Source organism: Saccopteryx bilineata, chromosome 3 (assembly GCF_036850765.1).
Source record: "Saccopteryx bilineata isolate mSacBil1 chromosome 3, mSacBil1_pri_phased_curated, whole genome shotgun sequence".
Taxonomy (NCBI): Eukaryota; Metazoa; Chordata; class Mammalia; order Chiroptera; family Emballonuridae; genus Saccopteryx; species Saccopteryx bilineata.
The window spans coordinates 84,798,646-84,820,676 of NC_089492.1; the positions used below are offsets into that span (position 1 = coordinate 84,798,646).

Consider the following 22,031-nt stretch of genomic DNA (forward strand, 5'->3'; position numbering starts at 1 on the left):
CTTTCCACACCAGGGGATGGTGGAGGGGAGAGCGAGAGCAGAGGGTCTAGCAGAGCGGAGGTGGTGGGCTGACTCGGCATCGCTTGTACTGCTCACACATGCTGCCTCTGATCATTACGCAGGGGTTTTCTGTGCACGGGTAGTGAGATGTGCAGGATACGTTGACCAGGAAAATGATATCTCCCCTGATTAATTCCAGCCTCCCCATAAACATGCCGAGGAGCACGGCTGAAGGTGTCACACCAAGAAAAAGGCTGGGTAAAGCTGGGCTATGAGGAGATGTGGTTCAGGGAAGGAAGTCTGCTTTCTATCCTGGTCCTTTGTGCCTACTGTAGTTCTGCTGCTCTGGTTAGCCAGGGCCACGTCCCCACTGGGACACTGGGAGCAGAAGCCCAGCCAAGCATTAGGTACAGTCTGGTTGGAAAGGCTTTGGCTTCATAAAGGCCCACCTCCTATCACCTTAGTCTCTCTTCAGGTGCCGCTTAGAACTCTCAACACACTCCTCCAGCTCACTCCTGGAAGGGTTTAATTAGAAGGGCAAAGACAGAAGAAAAAGGAACAGGCAGGCAGGGAGGCTGATAAATACATCTGTGTTTACTGTGTCCCTGTGTCTGGCTGAGTACAGAACTGTGCTCGCCACCGAGGGCCACCAGCAGCCTCCTGGGAGGAGCGCTGCGCTTTGGGTCTTGGGGCTTATAGATTCATGAGCACAGTGGTTCCCTTCCAACATCAAGTGCAGACACAGCCAGACTTCACCCGGAGGGAGAGACAGTCACAGCCGAAGGCACTTTAATCAAAGCACACACCCAATGCCCGAGTTTTGCTTTCCTCCTGGTTACCTAGACAAATCTAGACACCGCTGTGGTGGAGAGCCAGTGCCGCCGGCAGCTGGGGTTAGTGTGCGCATGAGCAGGGTGGGGGGCCTGCTCACTGGTGAAACTTCTTGTTAGCACTGTTGGCGTGGTCAATTAGCAGCTGGCATGGGGTGAACTGCTTTCCATAGGCAGCCTCGTACTTCCTGAGCCGGTCCACTATCTTCTGAGCACCATACAGATCCACGAAGCGGAAGGGCCCTGGGGGAGAAACGAGGACTTGGTTGCAGGAGACACAAGAGCTCTAGGATAACATGAGCTACCTTCCCAACCTGCAAGACTAACCTCCAAGACAGGGAGGGAAGCCGAGTCCAAAGACTGCTCCTATGTCTCCCTCTGCAGGTGTGGCCAAGATCCCTTCCTGCAGGCACAAGACGGCTTCATTCACAAATCTTGTCACCAGGCGGTACTGGACATCTTCATCAGAGGCACTGCCAAACAGGGAGAGACATTCAGGGAGAGGAAGAGCAGGAGGCAAGGGTTGTGAGAGTCACACATGACTGAGGGCCAGCCTCCAGCTCTAGAGAAGGTGCTGCTGGGAGGCCAGCCCTTCCTTGGAGAGACTGCATAGAGAGCCACTGCCCTAATTAACCAGTCACTGAGCACTGAGAACAGGGTCTTTAACAGAGTAGATAATCCATATTTCTCTACATTAGCAGCAGTTAATTACAATGATAAAGGGTTTGGCATTAAAGGAGCCTGGGATAATCGCTTTTCTAGTTGCTCTCTGGGACGTTCAGAGGAAAGGCTGGAGCAGGGTCTTCCAAAAGCTCAGCCACAGTTCTCCCCTGATGCTGGCAGAGAACAAGATGGCGTGCAGAAGGTCAAAGGTATGAAGCACTGTGCCAGTGGCAGGAGTGTTCCTGGTCAGGCACAGTGATCATAACAGAGATGGAGGAGGGGCTGAGAAGCTTAGGGCTGATGAGAAATGTTTCCACTCCATAAGCCATTCAAATTGACTTACACATCAGACTTAGGAGGCACCTGTAGACTTGCCAAAATACTATCCATGTCAGAATTCAAATTCTTACTCTTCACACCTTCCTGGTAGACATAGAAACCCTTCCCAGACTTGCGACCTAAAAGAAGCAGGAAAAGGTGGAATTGAAAAATCTCACTGCTAGTCTGCTATAAAGCTCCCGCCTTTCTTCTGTGTTCTGACTTTGTATAGTTAGCTAACCCTACAAATTGAGTGTCAAGAGTTCAGAGAGTGGGGATAAAAGCCCTTCTGTTTCTTAGAAATCTGTCTCTGGATGGGAAAGACCAGCCTGAATGCCCAGGTGTGCACCAGCAAGCTTCAGGATACCCAGCTAGTCCTGATTCTGCTGCTACTTTGCCAGAAAGAGAAAGCCACCACTCTGGGCTTTAGCTGTATACTTTGTATGGAGAGGTTTTCCTCTCTCCACACAGGGGCCAGACAACATGGTGAAACCTGATGAGAGCCTGCTCGTGCAGGATCAGATGCATAGAGGCTTTGGGCAGCGTGAAAATGCCCGTCAATCTGGCGTGATTTGGGCCAGGTAGTGGTAGAGCTTCAGAAGGCCAGAGTTCTACCTTTTGTCCATAATCCACAGGCCCAGACTAAGGAGAGGCTGCCATGAAATCATACTTGAAATTCCCTAAGATAGTGGGCTCTGGGTTTAGGAAACATACAGGGGCGGCCTTCTGTAACTCGTTGGTCTCAAGAAACTGCTCAGAACTTGGTGACTAATAGTGCTAGTTATGTTTTTTTGAGGCTACTCACCCAGGAAGCCTTTGGACACCATCTGTTTCAGCAGTTCTAGGTTTCCACCTCCAAACCTGTCCCCAAAGGCTTTGCCTAGATCTTCTGCTACGTGTTTTGCTACATCCACACCAACTTCATCCACTAGTGTGGCAGCACCCACGGGAAAGCCAAAGCCTGTGGTCAGGGAATCCAGCTTCTTAGGGTCAACTCCTTCCTGAGTGGGAAGTAAAGCAGGGACCTCAGGGGAAGGCAAGGCCACCCTGATCCCCCTCAAGGACTCCCTGTGCTTGCTTTCAGAAACAGCCTTCAGCAATACCCACTTCTCTTCTGGGTGCCACCTGGCCAAGGCCAGGACTGGGACTATGTCGCTTAGGGAAATGAGGTTTGGGAGTCACAAGGGAAAAACCTGAGCCTTCCCTAACTTACAGCATTTAAAGGAAATCTAAAGAGAAACAAATTACTCATTTCCTCCTTGTCTGCAATCCTGAATCTCAGTAACAAGATTCCATGGCAGATAGAGCTGGTTTCCATGACTGAAAGAAGAGACATTACCAGGGACAGGGCTGCAGAATCCCATGATCCCTGTGCCTAAGCGCCTGGTGATGACCTGTATGGCCATGGGAGGGGTTGGCTTGTGCAGAAGCAGATGTAGCATTAGACCAAGTGGGCCCTGTTCTGGATGGTCCCTGCCTCAAAAGGGCTGTAGAAACAGCACAGAAGAGCATATAGGGGGCTTTTGGCCTAATGGAGCAGAGAGGAAGCTAAGGGAGCAGAGCTATATGCTGCTCATGACTTCCCACCATGTGTGGAAATGGAGGGCACAACAGGACCTTCTTGGAGAGCAGTCAGGAGTTAGTTATTTGAAGGAAGTTTGTTCTCATCTTGACATTACCAGTTTGGAGGACATTACCAGTAAGGAGTGGAAGATGCCTCAAACATTCCAAAAGCAATACCAACCTGGAGAATTCTGAGGACTTCAGACATCATGGGTGCAAGACATCTTGTAGTATAGAAGCCAGGACCATCCTGACAAGGGAGAGAACATGAACTCAGTGGCCCCTCTGTGATGGGTGCTACCCACGTCTGAAAGCAGTATCCCATTCCCAGATATTTCAAAGTTCAAGGTGATTATAACCTCCATCAGAATCCTTAAAATGAAATTGCATGGAAAGCCTCAGCCAAGGAGCATGGCTTGAATCTAAGAGCACAGCATGTAGTTCCATGATCACCTGAAAGGTCTGGAATGGCTGGGGGAACCTGCCATGTCCTGGACACTCCCCACTCCGCCCCTGACTCAGTGGTATAGTCGCCACCACTATCCATACTGTAGATGACCAAAGGGAAACTGTAAGTTGGTATATTTGTCCCAGACAAGTTATAAACAAGCCTGGAGGTATAAGAAGTCTTAATAAAACTTTCCCAAACCTGCTGCTCTGTTACAGAGCTCCGTACCTTAACCACAATGATGACCTTCCCCTGCTTGAGACCAACCGCTACAGCAGAAGCAGATGCATCCTTAGAAGTTTTTTCAGTTGTGATAATCTCCAGTAGCTGCATCTTGTCCACAGGAGAGAAGTAGTGCATGCCAATCACCTGGCAAGGGAACAAAGGCCAACAGATTTAACTTTGAGGGAGAAACTTAATAGCATTTTTTATTATTGTTGTTGAGAAAGCATTGGAGAAAGGCAGTTGTGCTATAGGAACCCTGCCCCATATACTGTAGTCAAGTGGTTTGGTTTCACGGTCCTTTGATCAAAAGTTCAGTATGTTCAGAGAGAGCTTACTGGACTCCTCCACCATCTGCATCTAGGGCTTTTCTCTAAGGGCAATTGATCATACCAACAGTTGGTACCAAAATCACAGCTAAAGGCCAAATTAGATTTATCAGGGAAAAAGGAAGGTTCTCCTTATATTAATGATGCTGATGGTTTAGGGGAGAGGGTCCACTTTTTGGGGGAATAGAGGGAAGAAGGGGCAGGCAGAAAGCCTGCCTGGGCAAACAGATGGTCACCCTACTTGTGTCCCTTTGGCCTCACTTGTGTATGAATGATGTAGGCAAGTAGGTGGTAACCATTACTGAAGATGCCTGCAGGCTAGACTGCAAACGGTGATACTCATCCCACTCCACTGGGGAGAAGGAGAGGTTGGCATCAAAGGAACAACAGGTCTCCTTTGCAAGTTGTAAATGCTTCAGAGGTTCTGAGTGATGTGGCAGGTTGTCCACTTGCCTTTACACTGTTTCTGTGTCTTCCTGGAGGGTGACACTATCAGCTGCCACTCATCTCTGTGACCTTGTCCTGCCATCACTGAGCCTGCCTCTATCAGGGCCTGGTCTGCTGTGTGCTAGAAAACTAGATTACCCTGCAGTAGCAAGCTATTAGAATAGGAATAGAGGCCTTTGTGTTTTTAGTACATCAATTGTGTGTTAACCTTTTCAAATCCTTAAAGTCTTTTCTACTTCCTGCCTACCTTTGCTGGTTCTGGTTAGAAGAGGGTAGCTAACTGGATCCTCCTGAGAGCGGGGGTGTTTTACCTCGCCTTGAGTGTTTTCACTGTCCTCTGATTACTCTGGTAGATAGCAGAAGCCCAAAGATAAATTTCTAGGCCTCATTTCAAATTGCCAGCAGTGCTTCCACATCCACCCCTTCCATGTCCTGGGTCGAACAAAGGTCTAAGTGATGCCATAGGTGGAGACATCCCACCACACTCCCTGATCCTGCTGAGCCTGGAACTGGACCCAAACACATCCTGGACAGGCACCAGGGTCTGCTATGTAGATGAAATGACATTTTGCAGCATCCCTTCTTAGGGCCTATCTTTCAATATCTAATTGTAATAAAGGTATGTTTCACAGTCTGAACCTGAGTAACAATACCCATTAGGGATGCAGATTACCTATAAAAGTGTTTTCAGTTATACTTGTTCCTGCATTGTACACTGGCCGTGGCATTAGCTCTTTTGTGCCCCACTTTGGGGACTACATTGTCACCCCAATCCACAGCAGTACCTTCTCATGTTCTAAACCTTCACCAGTGAGTCTGAAGCCATAAACATTTCAGGGTTTTTCTCTCTTCAGAATTTACCTTCTCAGGTCTTTTGCTGACAGCAGCAATTTCCCTGATTGGGAGAGCCGATGTGTTACTAGCAAAGACACAATGATCTGGAATCACCTGTAGGGGAAAAGCATTTAAGAATGTGTCATGCCTGGCCTGTGGTGGCACAGTGGATAAATCTTCGGCCTGGAATGCCAAGGTTGCCGGTTTGAAACCCTGGGCTTCCCTGGTCAAGGCACATCCAGCAAGCAAGCAATGAACAACTAGCACGAAACAACTATGAGTTGTTACTTCCCATTCCATGCTCCCCTTTTTCTCCTGTCTCTGTAAAATCAATAATGTATTTAAAAAAAAATGTGTCATGTAGGCCTGGGAAATGACTAGAGTCCAAAGTAAAGCTAATGAGTAGCACCTGGGCCCAGCCCACCCACTCACCTTGAACTACGCAGACAGCAGACACCATTTACCTGGCACTGACGATAACCTAGGGCATCTGTGTTGGGGAATATTTTGGCCTTGCTCTCATTCCCATTAGGCCTTTTAGTTATGGCCCATCATAAGGTTACCTAATCCTAACCTGGGGACTACATCCCAACAGTTAGGTAAATAAGACACCTTTAATAAACACTGAAAACATGGCCTTGAGTCAGCTCTCATTCATTACAACATCCAGCATGGATGTCAATCCCTCATCTTCTGACACCCTCACCCTTCACCTTTATAAGAAAAATGGGGAATAAAGGTATAAAGTATTGCATTAAGGTTTAAAAGGGGGGGAGGGAGAACTGGAGAGGCACCTGGTGAACAAGACTTGAATTGGCAGTAAGCTTGTGATAAAGATCCCATGACTTTGGTTAATCAAAGTGTAATGTGAGTTGACAGCAGAGCATGACTGTAAGAAAGCGAACATAATCTCAAGTTACAATATGGTGGAAGAGTGTCCAATGCTGGTGGTAAAATTCTCTATGAGAGCGAACTAATGTCTCCAAAGGTGGCTGGCAACAGTTCTTCTACATGCCTGTCTGTCCTCCCACCCAGAGGTAGAGTCTATTTCCCCTCCCCTTGAATCTGGGCTAGCCTGTGACTTGCTTTCACCAATGGAATGCAGCAGAAGGGACTATGCCAGTTCCAGGGATAGCCTTAGGAAGCCCAAGAGTGCCTGACCAGTGGTGGTTCAGTGGACAGAGAGTTGACCTGGAATGCTGAGGTCACTGGCTTGAGTGTGGGACCATCTACATCAGGGGTCCCCAAACTACGGCCCGTGGGCCACATGCGGCCCCCTGAGGCCATTTATCTGGCCCCCGCCGCACTTTTGGAAGGGGCACCTTTTTCATAGGTGGTCAGTGAAGAAGCATAGTTCCCATTGAAATACTGGTCAGTTTGTTGATTTAAATTTACTTGTTTGTTATTTTAAATATTGTATTTCTTCCCATTTTGTTTTTTTACTTTAAAATAAGATATGTGCAGTGTGCATAGGGATTTGTTCATAGTTTTTTTTTTGTAGTCCAGCCCTCCAACGGTCTGAGGGATGGTGAACTGGCCCCCTGTGTAAAAAGTTTGGGGACCCCTGATCTACATGATCCCAGGGTTGTTGGCTTGAGCCCGAGGTCTGTCCCGGTCAAGGCACATACGGGAAGCAATAAATGTACAACTAAAGTGAAACAACTATGAGTTGATGCTTCTCTTTCTCTCAGTAAACAAAACAAAACACCCCCCCAAAAACAAAAAACAAAAGACCCCCCAGTAGCTTTGCTCTCCTGTAAGCCAGCAGCAATGCTGTAGAAAAGTTCTGGCTAGATTACAAGGGCAGGCCGCCAGTAGAGGGAGGCCACGTGGAGGAGCGCCTGACGCACCCCAACCAAGCCTGCAGCTGAGTGCAGTTATGAGTGACCCTGAGCGAAACCACATAGTGAGGGACCAGCCACCTCTACGAAGCTTTACTCAACTGCAGTTATGAATTGTTTCTACAGTGGTCTGTCACATGGCAATAGAGCACTGAGACATGCTGAAGACACTAACGGGACAACCAGGACGGTGAGGGATCTGAAGACAAGGATTACGAAGAATGTTAAAGGAGAGTTTAGCTTAGTTCTGTGAAGGGGAAGAGAAGTTTTAAATTCTAGTATCATGTAACTATAGCTTTAACATTTTCTGATAAAGAACAGGCCAGATGACAAGATGAACTTAATGACCTCCTACAGGGAAAACAGTTGTGTTAGATTTGCTCGCTTGCACTTTGTGTGATTAGTGTGTGAGCGTATAGCCTATGTAAGGCTACGGGTGCAGGCAGTTGGCTTCCCTGCCACTGAGAGGGGCCGTCTTGCTGTTTGTTCACCTGCTGCCTGAGAGGCAGCTTCTCCTGCCTGTGTGTTTGTCCATCGTTGTGAGACTAATAAATGGGAACGGCTCATCGCTTTCTGGCTCTGTAGTTTCTCTACCGTCTGCCCGGGTCCAATGTGGACCGGCCCGGCCTCGGCCACCAGCATTGCATCCACATTCTGTTTCTCTAACTACGCTAGTCGAAGCCCGGCTCTATCTCATGCCTGGATTACTGCCACTTCTTTTGTGGGCTCTTTGTTTTTTTCACCACAAGTACTTTAACTATGTTATCCCATCTCAAGAACTGGCTATGGAGAGCATTTGGGATAAAGACCAAGCAGTATTTCCACAAAACGGGCACTTGAATCCTGCCTGGAGAAATTGTGTCTTCTCTATTTCCTTTGCTGCCCAGACCTGAAGAAGTTTAGTTATAGCTTGTGGCCAACCCAAAATGGCAAGACATTTGGCTATACTCCTGAGGTTATTTGTGTGTTTGGGAGACAGAACTACATAAGGCTAATGAACCCCATGTTTAGGATAATCTACTTGATTTTCTTCCCATAGGACTTAGGTTTGACCTTTATAGCATGCATTGTGTAGGAGCTCACATAAAAACGTGGGTTTGGAATAAATAACCCTGTAAAAAGAGCCATGAGTTCCCTATAGTTCTTTTGAAAACCATATTTCCATGTCCTCTACACACAACACTAGGATGCAGGCACTATAGGCCCTCACTTACCGATTCAACTTCCTTTAGCACTTTGTGCTTAAGACTAAGGTCCTCAAAAACAGCTTCAATCACCATGTCGGTCTTTTCAAAACCCTCATAATTGAGCTGCCCAATCAAGCTGCTGAAAATGGAGTCCCTTTCAAATGATGTTAGAGCTTTCTTCTTCACTTTATCATTCAACCTAGAATAAACACATTTCTAGTCAGAAGGGAAGAGAAGGAAACTAACAGTGTCTGCGAACTGGACAGCATGCTGTGTTTCCCACCAACTCTGCGAGGCAGGACTCCCACTTTGAGGGCTCTGAGTTGCTCAGAGGGACTCATGGCCAAATAGCTAGGTACCAGGGTACCTAGGGCACAATGATTCAGAGATTGGTAAGCCCCATGTCCACATTCTTTCTATTACAAGATGCCTGTAAGTGCCCAACTGGCATAAACTGTATCATCATGAAATAGTTCAATTTGCCAAGAGAAGTCAACACAAATACTAGAATGGCAAAACAAAAGAGCAGCTCTGGTAATTCTCAACCCACAGTAGGAAAAACCCGTGTCCTAGACCACATGGATTTATACTTGCTTCTCTCATTTTGTTATTCTGTAATTATAATCTTCTAGTGAACAGAGACTAAGCATTATTTCTTATATTCTTAATTCACCTCCCAATCAACACCTAGTAGCATCTTGATTACATAAAATAGTAACTCAAGGTTTCTTCCTTCCCAGAGAGCGAAAAAGAATTCCAGCCACTCACACATTTCCCCGATTATTTTTTACTTGTCAAGAAAATAGGCTCTTTTCGGTTTTCATCTGACCACATTTTCAGAATGACCTATAGTTTCCCTCTGAATGAAGAAGGAAGCTAAAACCCCATTCACTAATTTTCTGAATCAAAGGAAAAACTAAAGCCACAAGGTAAGTTTAAAGAAGTATTCAAGTCTTAAAAGTATGGGCTCAAACCTCCTGGTTTCTGACAACCAAGTCAGCAGTCAGTAAACAAGATGCTTGACTGAGTTCAAATATTATTGGTTGCTCTAATTCTAATGCCTAATGAAACTATTTCCGAGGGAGGACAGGATACATGTATGTCCCCAGTCAGCAGTGAGGTGGGGGCATTCACCGGAGCCTGATTTTTTTTTTTCTTTTTCTGAAGTTGGAAACGGGGAGGCAGTTAGATAGACTCCCACATGCGCCCAACCGGGATCCACCTGGCATGCCCACCAGGGGGCGATGCTCTGCCCATCTGTTGCAGATGTGCTCTGTTGCAACCAGGGCCATTCTAGCACCTGAGGCAGAGGCCATGGAGCCATCCTCAGTGCCCGGGCCAACTTTGTTCCAATGGAGCCTTGGCTGCAGGAGGGGAAGAGAGAGAGAGAGAGAGGAAGGAGAGGGGGAGGGGTGGAGAAGCAGATGGGTGCTTCTCCTGTATGCCCTGGCCGGGAATTGAACCCGGGACTCCTGCATGCCAGGCCGATGCTCTACCACTGAGCCAACTGGCCAGGGCCTGAGCCTGATGTTTTTAAGACAAAAGAGAACCCAGGAGACGTGGGTCCAAGAGGGATCAACGGGAGGAAGCTGTCCCAGAGTAGCGATTTCTCATCAGATAGCTGTTTGAAGTGCTGTTGAGGGACCCTGCAGGCTAGTCTCAGGGCAACGCTGGTCACTAGCACATGCGCTTTCCTTTATACCAACTCCTTGCTATCTTAAAGTAATCTCGCCAAATGATTAAACCTGCCATATCCTGGAAAGCATTAATGGTGGCAATGTGTGAGCTTCTCTGCAAAAAAGGGGTAAAACCTGCTGAAGCTACATAATCCATTTAAGGAACAAAAAATGCTCACTCAGCTAAATGTCACATGCAGTACAGTTTAAGTGCAGCCAGCTCATCCATTAGAGTGGAGCAGAGAACTGAGCTGCAACCAATTCCCAGTTCGGCTGGGCTGCTGCTCCACTTTCCCCTCTGCAGAACAGGCAGCGTGTCTGTGTGTGGGGAGAGGTGGGGAGGCGAGCAATAGGGAGAATAATATTTACCCGTCATTAACTCAGAAGTAAGATGGAGACAGTCCTGTAAAGCCTCAGACATTGTGGAACCAAATCAATTAACTGCTTCTCTACAGTAATGCCAGTCAGAATGACAAGGTTCAGGAGTTCTGATCCCAGTCCTACCTTCCATGTGTGGCCACCACGCCTCTCACACCCTAACCACAGTCCTTCCACAGACAGTCCTGCCGTTACCGTGTTCCATAACACAGCTATTACATGGAAGCTGTCAGAACTCACAAACACCAGAATTTCTAGTCTGATACCAGAACACACAAAATAAATAGCATTTAAAAATATAATAAAGTTTTTTCTTCTGCGCTCAAAGACTATAGTCCAATGGTGCTAATTGTTTATAACAGTGGTTTTCAACTGCCGGTCCAACAAAAGGTTTAACCATTCTGAAAAACACTGGTTATAATATCTGTAACAATATGAAGCGAAGGAAGGAATTAGTGTTTCCAATAATCAAAGAAAACATGGCTTAACTATGCAGTATATAGTACTTATCATGTCCAGGAAAAAGGAGTCTGTGACAGCAGAAACACCCCCAAAAAAACAAACAAAAAAACTCTTAACTCTTAGCAAAGGCAGAAAGTAGGCTTACCCTTTGAACACTTGTTGCTGTCCTCGGCCCAGCCCAGCTACTGTAGCATCTTTAAGTATAGTCTTTAGCCCCTTATCCACGGAGACTTGGGCAATGCCGGCTCCCATCAACCCGGCACCAAGAATGGCTAGATGCCTGAAAGGCAAGGATAAAATGAGTTTTAGTAAACAACTTTTAATCATTTCAATAGAAGTGGGAGACTGCCCAAGTTATCATCCAATAAACCAACTAAAGCAGGCACAATAAGGAATTTCAAATAATTTTTATCTATAAAAGTATACCTTGCCTGACCAGGTGGTAGTGCAGATAGAGCATCAGGCCTGGAATGCCAAGGACCCGGGTTCAAAACCCCGAGGTTGCCAGCTTATGCTCACCAGCTTGAGCATAAGATCACAGATGTGACCCCATGGTTGCTGGCTTGAGCCCAAAGGTCGCTGGCTTGGCTGGAGCCCCTGCCCCCCAATCAAGGCACATATGAGAAAGCAATCAATGAACAACTAAGGTGCCGCAATGAAGAATTAATGTTTCTTATCTCTCTGCCTTCCTGTCCATCTGAGTCTGTCTGTCTTTCTTTCTCTCGCTTACACACACACACACACACACACACACACACACACACACACCCCTTTAATGATTGATTTTAAAAGTTAAATGCTGGCCCTGGCCAGTTAGCTCAGCAATAGAGCATCAGCCCGACGTGTGGAAGTCCCAGGTTCAATTCTCAGCCAGGGCACACAGGAGAAGCGCCCATCTGCTTCTTCCCCCTTCCCCCTCTCCTTTCTCTCTATCTCTTTCTCTTCCCCTCCTGCAGCCAAGATTCCATGGGAGCAAAGTTGGCCTGGGCGCTGCGCTGAGGATGGCTCCATGGCCTCTGCCTCAGGCACTAGAATGGCTCAGGTTGCAGCAGAGTAATGCCACAGATGGGTAGAGCATTGCCCCCTGGTGGGCATGCCGGGTGGATCCCGGAAGAGGGCATGTGGGAGACTGTCTGCCTGCCCTCTCCCCACTTCGGGAAAAGAAAAAAAAGTTAAATGCCAAAATCTATTAGGTCTATAAGAATTGGCCTACCCATTAAAATTGTGTATCTGTTACATATATATATATATATATATATATATATATATATATATATATACACACACACATATATTTTTAATAGAGACAGACAGAGAGAGTCAGAGAGAGGGACAGATAGGGATAGACAGACAGGAACAGAGAAAGATGAGAAGCATCAATCATCAGTTTTTCGTTATGACCCCTTAGTTGTTCATTGATTGCTTTCTCATATATGCCTTGATCATGGGCCTTCAGCAGACAGAGTAACCCCTTGTTCAAGCCAGTGACCTTGGGTCCAAGCTGGTGAGCTTTGCTCAAACCAGATGAGCCCGTGCTCAAGCTGGCGACCCCCAGGGTCTCACACCTCAAACTGGGTCCTTCTGCATCCTAGTCCGATGCTCTATCCACTGTGCCACTGCCTGGTCAGGCTGTTACCTATATAATTTTATTAAACAATTTTATTAAACCCAAAAAAGTCAATTAAGAAAAAAAGTATTAATCTACCCAAGAAGACTGAATTATATTGGTCTTTAATCATGCTGGAGATCACTGAAAAGAAAACAGCCTGGTTTATGCTTAAGTCAACATGAGTATTTTTGTTTTCCAATAACCTGTCTTCTTCCAATGACTTCTTTGTTAGTGATTTTACCACTTTCTGGTCATCTTTCATTTCTCCTGAAATCTGAGCCTTTATCACTCCTTACTTGGATTAGTTCAAAAGTCTCTTTGATGGCTTCTTTGCTTCCAGACTTTACCCCTCCCACAAACACCTCCATGCACACATACTCCTGCCTCTTCCACTTCTGAATTCCTCTTGACCACTTGTTTTACTCCACAGTATTCTGGAATGACTTCATGATCATTATTTTTGTCTCTTCAATTAAGTTCTAAGGTTTTGAGGCCAGAGATCATATCTGATTACTCTTTTTAGTTTTCCATAGTTTAGGAATAATATGGATATTACCATAGTAATTAACTAAAAAAAAATTATTTTTTTACAACTTCCTTCATAACAAGCCAAGTTTACAGCATGCTATATTTAAAAGAGTTGTAGTAATATAGAATATTTCATTCCTAATAATTCTTATTATAATAAAAAATCATATTCATGACCCAAAAAGAAAACCTAACTTCAAGTCCTGGGAGCGTCTTTCAAATGTAGATTAGTAATAATAAAAATATTTATATGGTGAGTGTTACATAGTAGAACAATGAGAAATAGTGGAGAGAAATATAAAATATAGGGCAGAAAAAGATCGAAACATTTATTGCATTAAATTAAAAACTGCTGTTAGATGACTCTACAACACTGACAACCAAAGAATAGGGAAAAATCTATAACATATAGAAAGGGATTAAAACTGGGGAAATAAGAACAACATGCATATATCAATTGTAACTAATAATCCAAGCTCAGTTGGTTAGAGCATCATCCTGATACAGCAAGGTTGTGGATTCAATCCCCAGTCAGGGCACATACAAGACTCAACCAATGAATGCATATATAAGTAGAACAATAAATCAATGTATCTCTCTCTCTCCCCATTCCCATCTCTCTAAAACAAAATAAAAATCTATTTGAAATATCAAATTCATTATAAAAAAGGTAACTCAATAAAATGGGTAAGAATTTATATAAAGCAGCTCACAAAAGAAAAAAAGAGGCCCTGGCTGGTTGGCTCAGTGGTAGAGCATTGGCATAGCATGTAAAGTCCTGGGTTTGATTCCCAGTCAGAGCTCACAGGAGAGGCAACCATCTGCTTCTCCAACAACACCTTCTCCAGTGCATATAATTCTTATTACTATATGCAGATAGGAGTAGAAGTCTGGAGTGCTAATTAGGTTTCTAAATTTAAGAGGACCCTCTTCTATTGCAAAGTGCAGTCTCCTTAATTCCTTTCTTTTCTTTTTTAAGTGAAAGGATAAGGTGAAGAGATGGAATAGGATTAGGAGTTAGTGTGTCTCAAGATTTTGTGACTTTTCAAGACTCTTTATTATATTTGTCTTTTGTTTCCTTTCTTTCCTGTTACAATACAATCCCCTTACAAAACCAGACATTAGCAGCATTAGCTGCCCTCTATTAATGCTGCGCATAGGGAATGGGTGGCTTTGTTGTCCTTGTTAACTTGTTTGATTCCACAGGACCTGTGAAAGGATGCAGATTTAAGTGGCCATCATCATCCCGCTGTCAAATGAAGTAATCTACCTCACCCACCAAATGCAAGATACTGTCAGTGTTATGTGGGACAAATGCGACCAGACCCGTAGAAGTAGTTATGACCGCATTTCATTTGGAAATCAATCCACTTAATCTCTCATCCAGACTTCTTATCCATTTTACCTTCTATTTTGGATTGAAATCTCATTAAAGGTGAAGAGTTAAAGAAGGTAGTAACATTAGCTGCTTTTTAAAAATTCCTTGCTATAATTCAGCTACAACAATATTTCTTAACATTGGCACTTCTGACATTTTGGACTGGAAAATTCTTTTTGTTGTCAGGGTGTCCTGTGCACTGGGGGATGTGATGTTTAGCTGCATCCTTGGCCTGCAGCCACTATATGCCAGTAGCATCCCTCCCTTCCCAGGTGTGGCAACCAAAAAATCTCCAGACATTGTCCAATGTCCTTTGGGGGCAATATCATCCAGGTTGATATCCACTAAGCAAGACGGTGAGTTTAGGGGCATTATTAAATTTTAATACTGAAGAGCTATTTAGGAAGCATAACATTGCTTGCTGAAGAGAAAAGATATGAAACAGGCAAGTAGAATCTCAAATGCTTAGGTTGTAAGCAAAAAAGAAGGACAAGCCTTTGGCAATTAGAATAAGCTTTTGTTTTCTAATAAGAGAAGTGTGAGTTCCAAGAAATGGTATCTTAAAGTCACAAGGAGAGACAAGATCACTAAACAGGGCATAGTGTATTTGCTTGGTTCAGGAATAGGGGACCTAGCCCAGACTTCTGGAAAACATCAATGATGGGTCAAGAAAACCTCTACAGGAACCATTAAAGAGGTCTGGAGAAAATTCAGCACAGCCATAACTTTGAAAGCCAGAAAGTTCTTGGTAGGAATAGGGATCTAATGTGCTCAGGACAGGAGTTTATGGCAAGATTAAAAATATAAAATCTAGGTCTGCAGATCTTCAAAGACATCTACAAGCTTAGCACATAGTGAAACCCATAGGGCTCCTAGGTAGAATTTAACTTACTTAACCTCCTTCTGTGGTGCTCCAAATTTATTCTTCTTGCACAGGACCTGACCCTGGTACAGTCCCATCAAGGCCTTTGATTCTCTGGTCATTGCAAGCTCTCCAAATTTCTGAAATGTAAAAAAGGAACAAGAAAAAGTAAAACTTGACAGTCTCAGTGGTGTGGATCCTTCGGTTCGGTTTCTCTGTGGATCAGAGCCCAGTTCCTCAGGGGTCTCGGTGGTGCCACTGTTGCAGAAGTCTGTCTCCTGCTGATGTGTCTTTTCTTCACTCTTCCCATCTGCAGAACTTTCCAACCACTGCTTTGAAAAAGGTTTTGGATTTAACTGAGTTCTCATTCTCTACACCAGAGTTGGGGTAACTTTTAACAAGGGATTCGAGTGTCGGAGCAAAAATGAACCTTCATGATCATCTCGACCAACTCTCTCATTTAAAGACTGGGAAGAGGAGGCCCAGAAAACTTAAGTGACCTTGCCCAAAGTCGCACTGCCTCAGCCTCACAAAGCAGTATGACTCCAACTCCAGCTCTCCTTCCACTGTAGCAGGTGGCCCAAATGGCACCTACCACTTAAAAAAGGACCTTACCACCTATGGAGGACAAGTTTCAACTTAGTAGTAAGGAGCATGGGATTTAGAGTCTGGGTTTGGGAGCATGAAATTTAGAGTCTGGGTTTGACAGGACAGGGTTTGAATCCTGGCTCTGCCATTTCTCAGTTGTAAGGCTTTCTTTATCCTTAAAATGGGAACATCAAAGCCTATTTTACAGTACTGTGGGGATTAAATGAGAACACTAGTAAAATGACTAGTTATTGTCATTACCAATATTACCAGAATTTGTTGGCACAATTACATGGTTTCAAATAGTATTTCAAAGAAATTCCCCTATTAAAGTTGCTACTGTGTCCTAATAAAACATGAAACAATGTTCTACAAAATCAATGCTTTACTAATCTTGATTTAGTAGGTTCTACTCAATAAACCAGTGATTTTCAAGCTGTGGGTAGAAATCCATCAGTGGTCATGATTTTAGTGGGTTGTGCTAAGTAAACTAGTCAGGAAATACTGAGTGAATGCATACTGCATTCAATTATTGATTCATAAAATATACTTCAATTTTAATGTACATATGGGTATGTACAAGCTGGTTATGATGGAAAAGAGTAAGTCAGAAGTACACTGCAATAAGCAGAAAAGCACAAGACATGTTTTCTCTGGAACTTGTCCTAAAGCTTTTTGCACACCTTTTGTCCTGTTATCAAAGAGCTATCGTTCTTCAATGATTGCTTAATACTTACAAACAACCTAAACCACTTAAATTTGCCACATTACCAACTCAGAAAGCAAAAGGAGGAGAAGCTGGTTCCTGTGTCCCTTCTCTCCTTGTTTTAGTGGGTATAAAACATTTCCTTTCATTTTCTAATTCACCAAAGAGAAACTGGGCTTCCAAGTTTTATCTCTAAGCCCCAACAAGTGAGGACCATACTTTTTTATCAAGGTATTCATTTTATCACAACAAACCCAGCCTGACTACAGAACAAAGTGTCCAAGCTATTCACTCAGAGGATTCTAAGTCTGCCCCTGCTCTTCCTAGTTGCACCTTCCTTATTGAGAACAAGTTCAAATATCTGGTGGCTACCAAGGTTTTCTTGCCTCTACTTGCCCGTGAAGATAATCAGAAGAAACGACAACCCCTGGAGAAAAAATTTTACTAGGCTTTGGCTACTTATTCTTTTTTCAGTTTTGTATAGTTTCAGATCTTTGGTTTTCTTGTATCTATTATTAAAAAATTGAAAGAAAATAACTTTACCTGAGATTCAGAGAGATAGCCAGCTTCTTTCCCTTGCTCAAGTCCGGTCTTTACCACCTAAAACACACAATATACTTGTTTATTGTTGGAGTGGATTGGCGAGATGCACCAGAATGCTGAATAACATTGTTAGTGTTTGTTGTTTTTTTAAGAGAGAGAGAGAGAGAGAGAGAGAGAGAGCAGGGAAGGGAGAGTGATGATGACAAGTATCAACTTGTAGCTGTGTCACTTTAGTTATTCATTGATTGCTTCTCAAATGTGCCTTGAGTAGGGTGGGCGGGGGTCAGGGGGCTCCAGCCAAGCCAGTGAACCCCTTGCTCAAGCTGGTTGAGCCCTCGCTCAGGCCAGTGACCTCAAGGTTTCTAACCTGGGACCTCAGTGTCCCAGGTTGATGCTCTATCTGCTGTGCCACCACCAGTCAGGCTAATGAGTTTTTAAAGACTAGATTGGAGTGAGAAAAGAGAGAGGACTGAGCACAAGGTTATTTAAGACTGACTTAATTCATCTTTGAGGCCAGAGCTGAACCTATCATAAAATGTAAGGAAATAAAATAGAAGACAATAAGAATAAAAAAGTCAGAATAGGAAAACAGAGGTTCCACAGCTCAAACTCCACTTTCTTATCTATCTTTGAACCTTACTATTTTGTTAGAGACAGAGCTGTTGTCACCCCTTTCCAAGTCCACTTAAATCACTCTTCCGCTTTCCACCTGTTCTCTAAATGTAGGCAGATCCCCCAAGTTTCACTGTCAGCCCTTGTCTCTCTCCAGGCATTCTTCCTCAGACACCTCGTCTTGCTTATCACATTCATCATGGACTCTATGAAGTTCAACTTACCATCTGGGGTAAGTTCTATCCTAAGTAAAATGGCAAGTATAAAAGATGAAGAAATGACCCTGAACTCAATCACCATAACTTATGGAAATGACAAATTAAGAAAACAAACAATTCTATACCCATACTTGATAGCTCCCTCTATGCTCCTATTGCTTGAATTTCCTGAAATATCTATACTCAACACTTCTGAAACTTAACTCATATCTGTCTTTAGTGAGTTTCTTACTACCTTCCTATTTTTACTATCATAACTAAGGGTCTTATTCAAATATCAGATAACTTCAAGTCTGGGTTACCAAGAGAGCTCTACTTTGTTTCTTTCTAATCCATCTTTACTCACTACCATGAAGACAGTTCTTTGTGATCTATACAGAGCAAAAGTCAAATTTCCTAATTCATTATTGACCAACCTTCTAAAAACCTAGCTTTGATCTGCCTTTCTGTACATTTCCCTGTCTTCCAACAGAAACTGATCTCATTAAAGGTTCTCTAAGGAGCCTGCTGCTTTCCACCTTCCGTAACTTTGCTCACCATGCCCGCCCTTCTTGGCTTGGCACCACTCCTTTCTCCCGTTCTCTACCCATTTTTCAGGGCTCGTTAAATCTCACTGTTCCTGATCTCTTTGGTTCACAGTGATTATTCCACCCTCTGTGCACTCAGCAATTTTCCTGTCCTGTTTATCTGACAATGTTATGCTGCTTTATAATGACCCTTACACTGTTGTCTGCCTTACCCTATAAATATGTCTAATTTCCCAGCCCAGACTGTGGGATGAATGGAGGAGGTAGGGAATCACGTTTCATATTTTATGTTTTAGTGCCTTCTGCTCAAAAGGTTTCTGTTGACTGGTTCATTCTTCAATTTTGAGGTCTGTAATTATAAGCTCTCTTAATCTCAGACTTTCCAGATCAAAAAGTCTTTCCTATTTTTTTTTAAATTTTTTTATTTGTTTATTGATTTTAGAGAGAGGAAAGAAAAGAGAGAGAAACATCAGTTTGTTGTCCTACTTACTAACGCATTCATTGGTTGATCCTTGTATATGCCCTGACTCAGGATCAAACTTGCAACCCTGGCCGATCAGGATGACACTCTAACCAACTGAGCTACATGACCAGGGCCGAGAGTTCTGTTTTAAAATCTACCTTTAGGCGACCAGGAGGTGGCGCAGTGGATAGAGCGTCGGACTGGGATGCGGAAGGACCCAGGTTCGAGACCCCAGGGTTGCCAGCTTGAGCGCGGGCTCATCTGGCTTGAGCAAAGCTCACCAGCTTGGACCCAAGGTCGCTGGCTCAAGCAAGGGGTTACTCAGTCTGCTGAAGGCCCGCGGTCAAGGCACATATGAGAAAGTAATCAATGAACAACTAAGGTGTCGCAACGAAAAACTGATGGTTGATGCTTCTCATCTCTCTCCATTCCTGTCTGTCTGTCCCTATCTATCCCTCTCTCTGACTCTCTCTCTGTTCCTGTAAAAAATAAATAAAATTAAATTAAAAAAAAATCTACCTTTAGACAGAAGTTTCTTCAGCTCTATGATCATTTCACCTAATCTCTATTCTTTTCAGTACTTCTCTATATCATTATATCTTTTTTTCTTTTTTTTTTTTTTTTTTAAATTATTTTATTTATTCATTTTTTTTTTTTAGAGAGGAGAGAGAGAGAGAGAGAGAGAGAGAGAGAGAGAGACAGAGAGAGAGAGAAGGGGGAGGAGCTGGAAGCATCAACTCCCAGATATGCCTTGACCAGGCAAGCCCAGGGTTTCGAACCGGCGACCTCAGCATTTCCAGGTCGACGCTTTATCCACTGCGCCACCACAGGTCAGGCTATATCTTTTTTTCTAATTATGGCAATGGGGAAGTCAATAAGACACTGTTGGTCCTGACAATACTTTTAACTAAGGATAAAATATAGCCATCGGGTGATGGTGACGGTATTATGTTCAGTGGGACACTTGAATCCATGTAAACACAATAAATTAAAATTTAAAAAAATATATAGCCATCAATTTTGCTTCAACTGCATTTTTTAAATGCTCAATATTTTACTGGCCTTAGATATTACTGGTATGACACAGATTATGTCCTGGTTTATAACTGAGAGTTTAAAACTCATTAACTAGTAAGTACGCTGGCACTGGATGTCCCCAAATACATCAATTTATACGAGTTCTTATAGCTTGCTATAGTCTTCCCTTACTCTTGGTAAGTAATTTAACAGCAGAATTAAAATTTTTTGTACTGCATACATGGTCCAGAATGGCAATAAAGAGTACTGTGCTATACAAAGGGAAAATATATAAGAAAACTGAGAGCACGGGCAAGACTCACGTCGATTATTTTCAGAGGTGCAGGGTAAAGGCCTTTGGTCTGCTTTCGCACTTGTTCTTCCACCTTTTTGTAAACCTGCTGCCTGACAAATGGAATACTCATGGCATACGACGTCAGTTCTGTAAGGTAAAATGCTTTTAGAATCTTACTGGCAATAAATGTTTCTTGTTAGTTTCTTTTTTGTAAACTCCATAAATATGCAGTAGTTCTAGCTATCTGAATCAATTGCTCTTTAATATACAAAATCAAAATTTCAATCTAAGCACTCCTTTAAACATAGTTTGATTATGTTGATAAATCTAAAGCTGGGTGTTATAATAATATAATGGTACCCTAGAGCAGAGTTGTTGTACCCCTTAAGGTTGACTTTAGGCTTCCAGTAAATACTGCATTCATCTCTAACTTAAAATTTATAGTAAATATAATTAAACTCTTTGGAAAGAAGCTTTGAATCTGCTCCCTTTTTTTTGTATTTTTTCCGAAGTTAGAAGTGGAAAGGCAGTCGGACAGATTCCCACATGCACTCAACCAGGATCCACCCAGCATGCCCACCAGGGGGTGATGCTCGTGGAGCATTGCTCCGTTGCAGCCAGAGCCATTCTAGCGCCTGAGGTGGAGGCCATGGAGCCGTCCTCAGCGCCCGGGCCAACTTTGCTCCAATGGAGCCTTGGCTGCAGGTGGGGAAGAGATAGAGAGGAAAGAGTGGGGGAAGGGTAGAGAAGCAGATGGGCGCTTCTCCTGTGTGCCCTGACCAGGAATTGAACCTGGGCCAACGCTCTACCACTGAGCCAACCAGCCAGGGCCACCTTTGCTCTTTAATAACAACACTCACTTTCCATTAATCCCTTGTTTCTCTTTAGAGAAATTTTCTTATCAGCTAGTCCTCTGGCAAAAGTAACTGCAACTTCTTCTAGGTATTCAAGTGTCCGTTCCTCTGGAGGTTTTGTTCCTGGTCCTGCAAAAATGAACACAACAGAATGGAATGCAAATCAGGCTTAGATCAGTCCCAGGTAGGCAAAAACCTAGGTATGCCAAAGCCAAAGGCTCTAGCACCCACTTTCAGCACAGCTTCCATGCCAGACCAGAGACTGGTAGGTGGAAGAGTCACAAACTATGCACTCTCAGATGGGCAATCTGCAAATAAGAACCAGCTGTACTCTGACCACCACAAAATTAAACTAGAAGTCAGTAATAGGAAGATATCCAAACCACCCCCTAAATATTTGGAAATTAAACAACATACTTTGAAATTACACCTGGGTCAAAGAAGAAATCAAAGAGAAATCTGAAAATATATCTTTTTAAATTGATATATCCCCCAAGGCGTGGGGGAGAGAGAGAGAGAGAGACAGAAACATCAATCTGTTTCTTTATGTGCCCTGACTGGGGATCAAACCAGCAACCTGTCCTCATCCAGATGATGCCTTATGATGCTCTAACCAACAAAGCTATTTGGCCA

The 22,031-nt window shown here is 43.8% G+C and overlaps 1 protein-coding gene across 1 annotated transcript in view; it reads right to left on the reverse strand.

The window, feature by feature from the left end:
* Window positions 1-573: 573 nt before the first annotated feature.
* Window positions 574-22,031, reverse strand: part of HADHA (hydroxyacyl-CoA dehydrogenase trifunctional multienzyme complex subunit alpha) — a 45,931-nt gene continuing 24,473 nt past the window's right edge. Inside the window, exons 8-20 of the mRNA XM_066266705.1 lie at window positions 21,405-21,527; window positions 20,573-20,691; window positions 17,413-17,469; window positions 15,606-15,715; window positions 11,344-11,478; window positions 8,710-8,881; window positions 5,682-5,768; window positions 4,051-4,191; window positions 3,556-3,624; window positions 2,617-2,812; window positions 1,837-1,951; window positions 1,158-1,303; window positions 574-1,073 (exon numbers count right to left, since the gene is read on the reverse strand). Of these exons, the coding sequence (XP_066122802.1) occupies window positions 928-1,073; window positions 1,158-1,303; window positions 1,837-1,951; window positions 2,617-2,812; window positions 3,556-3,624; window positions 4,051-4,191; window positions 5,682-5,768; window positions 8,710-8,881; window positions 11,344-11,478; window positions 15,606-15,715; window positions 17,413-17,469; window positions 20,573-20,691; window positions 21,405-21,527 (1,616 nt within the window). The 3' untranslated portion in view covers window positions 574-927. The remainder of the gene's footprint in view (window positions 1,074-1,157; window positions 1,304-1,836; window positions 1,952-2,616; window positions 2,813-3,555; window positions 3,625-4,050; window positions 4,192-5,681; window positions 5,769-8,709; window positions 8,882-11,343; window positions 11,479-15,605; window positions 15,716-17,412; window positions 17,470-20,572; window positions 20,692-21,404; window positions 21,528-22,031) is intronic.